This window comes from Solanum pennellii, chromosome 12, assembly GCF_001406875.1.
Source record: "Solanum pennellii chromosome 12, SPENNV200".
NCBI classification, from domain to species: Eukaryota; Viridiplantae; Streptophyta; class Magnoliopsida; order Solanales; family Solanaceae; genus Solanum; species Solanum pennellii.
In genome coordinates, this window is record NC_028648.1 from 41,208,986 (window position 1) to 41,215,772 (window position 6,787).

Sequence of the window (6,787 nt, forward strand, 5' to 3'; positions counted from 1 at the left end):
AACTACAACTAATTACATTAATTAATGAGAATAAAAATCGAAAACTATGTTCCATTTATATCTTAATCTACTTTTCTTAAAAATATAAAATACCTCAAAAATTCAATTAATATAAAACAGAAGGGAGTATAATTTTTCTTCAATGTGAACTATATATATAAATATTTTCCACATGCCTATCAACTTCTTCTCCATTTTAAGTCTTTATTATCATCCAACACATAAATCACAATCATACCAAATTATCTAATTCCAATATGTTACTGTCTTGACATCTTGACTATAAGGTATAAAAAAGAAATTTAACAACCCCACTCCAAGTTTCCTACTAATTCCTCCATGACGACCAAGTCAAATAGATATAAAAAAAATAATATTATAATTACATTATTTTGGTAGTACAATTACATGTAACCCACAATCAATTTGCAAATTTTCAAACATCATCTAACAATGTGTCCAACTCAATTATTCTTCATCTCTCTTTTTTTTCTATTCATCATCAACTCCAGTAAAGCTGATAATACTACGTCATTTGGTTACTGCCCTTCATCTGTTTGCGATAATGGCCTTAATATTTCATATCCTTTTTGGAGACTTGATAAGTACAACTCCGACTCTCCACAATACTGTGGTTACCCAGGATTTGGGATCAATTGCTCCCAAATCGATTCAATTTTATATATTTCCGGTGACTCTTACAACGTTACGAATATTGATTACAGTGTCTATTCAATTAATCTGGTGGATATTGATGCTCTTGATAACAAAATATGCCCTAGAGTACATCATAATGTTACTCTAGATGAAGACTTGCCATTGAAATATTCGGAGCTTGATTTGTTTGTTAATTTCTATTACAACTGTATCCATTCCCCTAATTCATATAATATTGCCTATCCATTTGATTGCTTAAACTCCAATGGGAACAAGTCATATCATGCTGAGGAGGAGGAAGATTTCGATTGGACTAGAATTTGTGAGAAGAAAGTGGTGGTGCCTGTGACAAAGGATGGGTTTACTAGAGGAATTGGTGCGGCGATGGTTGAGGGGTTTCTATTGCATTGGGTGAACGCAACGGAGTGCGTAGAGTGTGAGGCATCACAGGGGCGTTGCGGTTACAACAATTCAACTCACGAATCCTTGTGCTACTGCAAAGATGGAACCGTAAAATTTGATAACTGCAACACCAAAGGTACGCCTTTTTCTTTCAACCTAATTCTTTTTATACTATTAGTAAATTCAATTTATCAAAATATATATACCTCAATGCCGTAGTTGGACACCCTTGGTCGAAAAAAAATAACACATATATATAAGTAAAATAATATACGAAATGATTAAGTAATATATTTTGGACACCTTTAATATAACAAATTGTTATTTCTGATAACCTTTTATTAAATTCCTGACTCCGTCACGGTGGATCGAAAAAAAAAAGAGTTCAAACTTTTAATCAATTGCATTAATTATTTATGATCAAATGGTTGATGCAACCCGGAGACTTCTTCCTCTCATTTCCTTTTTCAGGGATTAGGTGTTAACTAGGACAGCCATTAACTGAGATCATATTTTTCTTCCAATGTGTTTTTAGAATCAATTTATTTAAAGTTTGAAATATATATTAAATTATAAAATTTAAATATTTAAAAATTATATGAAAAATATTATTGATTTAATTCTTTTAGTCATATCAATATGAGAAAAGAGTATATTTTAAAGTTTTTATTAAAGTTTTTATTATGTAATTAAAAAAAATTATGAGAATTAAAAAAATAATATTAAGTTCATTGACTAGCTGACTTTGGAATTTTGACTTTGTCAGAAAATATCATAGCCCTATCACTATCAGCATTTGGACGGAAATTTTTTATTTAGCTTCTCAATAATTGCGTGAGGTTACTTTTATGTGGATTCAAATTTTACAGTTCTGAATACACATAATCTGGGTCCTATTTATTTGTAATAAGATAAAAAGAAATTTCATATAGCTACATAACAATTTTCTGAAGTAAAAATAAAAAATTTCATATCAATATCAATGCTTCGTCTAAATCTGAAGTCATAACTGTTGGGAAAGACAAGGCACTAACAAAGAATGTCTGACAGGATAACAGCGGAAGAATACCCAAGTCTATACTTTCCCTTTTCGATTTGAACCAAGAGAAGACAAACAACCACAAGCAATATGATAGTAAGGCAGCAAGTAATTCAACCAAACAAATATAACAAGACAATAATAAACCAATCACACAAGACACCAAGATTTACGTGGAAAACCCTTCGATGTGAAGAGTAAAAAACCACGGGACCAAAAAATCCACTATAATCACCAAGAGTTACAATATTGTTCTCCAAAATTGGCCACAAAACAAGTGCCAAACAACGAGCAACAACAAAATAAGATTGCACCAAATCTAGAGAATTAAAGGAGCAAAATCACCAATTTCGCAGCTACTGTTCACGACAGCAAAACTGAAGCTGCAGGCCACCAAATCCAACTCTGTCAGTTCCTAATCAAAGATTGAGATGAATATAATATGCTGTCCAAAAATCAGCTCAATCGGACAAGAAACGAAGCGGGAATCGCAATTTGAAGTTGGCTGTTAGGGCTGAATTTTGACTGCGAAAACTGCTCTCTTTCTCTCTTTTTGGCTGCTGAAAAAACTCTCTGTGTATATGAAAATAAGACCTAAATAGGCTTATATTTGCCTCATAAGAATGGGCCTATGGGCAAAAATGGGTTGGTCCAAATTGGGCTTTTATTTATCCACATAGGAAGGGAAAAAGGCCCATAACCCAACAATTCTCCCCCTCACGACTATGTGGAGGAGACCGCCATCCCGGCGACCATGCAACAATCTTCAAACTTCCCTCTTGGCAAAGCTTTAGTCATCATATCGGAACCATTGTCATTTGTATGAATCTTTTCAAGCTCAAGCAACTTAGAATCCAACACATCTCGAATCCAATGGTATCTCACATCAATGTGTTTAGACCGACCATGGAACGTAGAATTCTTGCCAAGATGTATAGCACTTTGACTGTCACAATAAAGCACATACCTCTCTTGAGCACAACCAAGTTCCCCCAAGAATCTCTTCATCCAAAGCAATTCTTTACAAGCTTCAACGACAGCAATAAGCTCAGCTTCTGTAGTAGATAGAGCAACACATTTTTGCAACCTAGATTGCCAAGACACAGCTCCCCCTGCAAAAGTAACCAAGTACCCTGAAGTAGACTTGCGAGTATCAACATCACCAGCCATGTCTGAATCAGTATAACCACAAAGAATAGGCTTCCCTGTACCAAAACACAAACTCAGACTAGAAGTGCCACAGAGATATCTCATAACCCACTTCACAGCATTCCAATGTTCTCTTCCCGGATTAGAAAGAAAACGGCTAACAACTCCAACAGCGTGAGCAATATCCGGTCTTGTACAAACCATCGCATACATCAAACTACCAACAGCTGAAGCATAAGGAACTTTCTTCATATCTTCCTTCTCATCATCACTAGAAGGACACTGTTTCGTGCTCAATTTGAAGTGCATAGCTAAAGGTGTACTGACAACCTTAGCTTTGTCCATGCTGAATCTGCGAAGTACTTTCTGAATGTACTTCTCTTGTGATAATACCAATTTCTTGGCCTTTCTATCACGGACAATCTGCATGCCAAGAATCTGCCTTGCTGGTCCTAAGTCTTTCATAGCAAAAGACTTACTCAACTCTTGCTTCAACTTCTGAATCCTGCAAGTATTATGACCAACAACAAGCATGTCATCAACATAAAGCAACACAATAATAAAGTCACCATCAGAGAACTTTTGCACAAAAACACAATGGTCTGAAGAAGTCTTCTTGAAGCCCTGCTGACTCATAAAAGAACCAAACTTCCTGTACCACTGCCTGGGAGCTTGTTTCAAACCATACAAGCTCTTCTTCAATTTGCAAACATAATTCTCTTTACCCTTGACTTCAAAACCTTCCGGTTGCTCCATATAAATTTCTTCATCTAAGTCACCATGGAGGAAAGCAGTTTTAACATCCATTTGCTCAACCTCTAAATCTAGACTTGCAGCCAAGCCTAGAACCACACGAATGGATGACATCTTCACAACTGGAGAGAATATCTCATCAAAATCAACTCCCCTTTTCTGATTAAATCCCTTGACAACTAATCTAGCTTTGTACCGTGGAACTGGATTACCATCTTCATGTTTCACCCGAAAAACCCACCTGTTTTTCAAAGCTTTTCTGTCTTTAGGTAACTTAACCAAATCAAAGGTATGATTATCATGCAAGGATTTAATCTCATCTTCCATAGCATCAAACCACCTTTCTTTTTCTTCACTTTCCATGGCCTCATCAAGACTCTCAGGTTCTCCCCCGTCAGTCAAGAGTACATACTCATTGGGAGAATAACGAGATGAAGGAATTCTCTCTCTACTAGATCGTCTGAGAGAACTCTCTGGAGCATCTATAATTGGTTGTTGGACAACCACATCATCTTGCACTGGAGCATCAACAACATCATGCCGGTCATTCTGAACATGATCACCATCTTCATTATCAACTTGATTTTCATCATTATGAAGATTTTCTTCCGGTGCAATAGTCAAAGGAACTGGATCAACATCAACTAAGCTCTCACTACTCTGAAAATCAGCCTTGTCAGCTTTGTCAAAATCTTCAATTGTTTGGTCTTCAAAGAACACAACATCACGGCTTCTAACAAGTTTCTTCTCAACAGGATCATAGAAACGATAGCCAAATTCATCTTGACCATAACCAATGAAGATACACTGCCTAGTTTTAACATCCAACTTTGACCTTTCATCCTTAGGAACATGTACAAAGGCTTTACACCCAAAGACTCTAAGATGATCATAAGAAACATTCTTACCAGTCCAAACTCTGTCAGGGACATCACCATCTAAAGCAACAGCAGGAGATAAATTGATAACATAAGCAGCAGTATTAAGTGCTTCTGCCCAAAAGGAATCTGACAGCTTAGCATCTGAAAGCATACATCTAACCCTCTCAACTAGAGTTCTGTTCATCCTCTCTGCTAAACCATTTAACTGAGGAGTCTTTGGAGGAGTTTTCTGATGCCTAATACCCTGCTCTCTGCAATATCTATCAAAAGGACCAATATACTCACCACCATTATCTGAGCGGATGCATTTCAATGTCTTCCCTGTTTGTCTTTCAACCAAGGCCTGAAAACTCTTGAACACATCAAGTACTTGATCCTTGGACTTCAAAGGAAATACCCAGAGTTTGCGAGAATGATCATCAATAAAAGTCACAAAGTAAAGTGCACCACCATGAGATCTTACCTTAAAAGGACCACACAAATCAGAATGTACCAACTCCAGCAAATCAAGCTTTCTTGAAGGCGGATGACTCTGAAAAGAAACTCTTTTCTGTTTACCGGCTAAGCAATGAACACATTTCTTCAACTTTGCTTGTTTCACTCCAGAAAGCAAATTTTTCTTAGCCAAACTATCAATCCCCTTCTCGCTCATATGACTCAGCCTTCTATGCCATAACTCTGATGAAGTATCATTCTCCACCAAATTTACTGAGTCTCTGGACATGGAGCCCTGAAATACATACAAGTTAGACAACTTGTCACCACGGGCCACAACCATCAAACCTCTAGTAAGCTTCCACTGGCCAACACCAAGTGTATTAACATAACCCTCATCATCAAGATATCCCACAGAAATCAAATTCAAGCGAACATCTGGAGCATGCTTGACATTATTGAGAACTAGTTTGGAACCATTGTTACTTTCCAAACAAACTGTCCCAATGCCAATAACTTCAACTTCATGATTATTGCCCATTTTCAACGTTCCAAAATTACCTGGAGTATAAGAAGAAAATAATTCCTTCTTTGGCGTGACATGAGAAGTAGCACCAGAATCCACAAACCAGCTAGACTCATCACGAACAAGATTAATGGCATTTGCATCACAAGAAACAAGAAGATCATCATTAGCAACAACAGCAACACGATTTTCATTATCGCCTTCTCTCTTTTGTTGTCTCATATCTCTCTTGTGCTTGTAACAATATTTCATGATATGCCCATTCTTGTGGCAATAGTCACATGTAATATTCTTGTATTTAGACTTTGACTTGCTTCTACTTTTACCTCTATCATTCTGACCTCTGGACTTGTTTCTCCCCCTATCTTCAGTAACCAAAACATCGGAGTGTGAAGCTGAAGAAGATGAGGCTTGAGATCTTCTTCTCATTTCTTCATTCAAGACACCACTCTTAGTATATTCCATGGTTACAACACCACTGGGAGCAGAATTAGTCAAAGAAACTCGAAGAGTTTCCCAAGAGTCTGGCAGAGTATTAAGAAGCCAAAGTCCCTGTATCTCATCATCAAACTTTACACCCATTCCGGACAGCTGGTCAAGAACACCCTGAAAATCATTAATATGATCAGAAATAGGAGTGCCCTCTTTATACCTGATATTCATTAATTGTTTCAATAGGAACAACTTGTTGTTGCCAGTCTTCGAAGCATAAAGTGTCTCGAGCTTGTCCCACAAACTTTTGGCATGTGTCTCATTCACAATATGATTTCTAACATTATCTTCAACCCATTGTCTAATATAGCCACAAACCTGCAGATGCTCAAATTCCCATTCTTCATCATTCAAAGACTGAGGCTTATTAGAAGCAAACACAGGTAAATGCATCTTCTTGACAAATAGAAGATCTTTCATCTTGCCTTTCCAAATATGATAGTTACTACCATT

The 6,787-nt window shown here is 36.7% G+C and overlaps 1 protein-coding gene across 2 annotated transcripts; it reads left to right on the forward strand.

Annotated features, from left to right (window-relative positions):
* Nucleotides 1-315: 315 nt before the first annotated feature.
* Nucleotides 316-2,153, forward strand: LOC107006244 (LEAF RUST 10 DISEASE-RESISTANCE LOCUS RECEPTOR-LIKE PROTEIN KINASE-like 2.1). 2 transcript variants are annotated; one of them, XM_015204849.2, is made up of 2 exons: nucleotides 316-1,195; nucleotides 1,826-1,990. In XM_015204849.2, the coding sequence occupies exons 1-2, from the start codon at nucleotides 454-456 to the stop codon at nucleotides 1,876-1,878; spliced, it is 795 nt and encodes a 264-aa protein (XP_015060335.1). In that variant the 5' UTR covers nucleotides 316-453; the 3' UTR covers nucleotides 1,879-1,990. The 2 variants fall into 2 exon arrangements, with proteins under 2 accessions (XP_015060335.1, XP_027769514.1); XM_027913713.1 differs by lacking the exon at nucleotides 1,826-1,990 and adding an exon at nucleotides 2,110-2,153 and having other exon boundaries at nucleotides 319-1,195.
* Nucleotides 2,154-6,787: the final 4,634 nt, after the last annotated feature.

Coding starts and splice junctions, on each gene's coding strand:
- LOC107006244 (XM_015204849.2), top strand. CDS start 454: ATGTGTCCAACTCAATTATTCTTCATCTCTCTTTTTTTTCTATTCATC. Junction 1,196..1,825: donor TGATAACTGCAACACCAAAG/GTACGCCTTTTT, acceptor TGACTTTGTCAG/AAAATATCATAGCCCTATCA.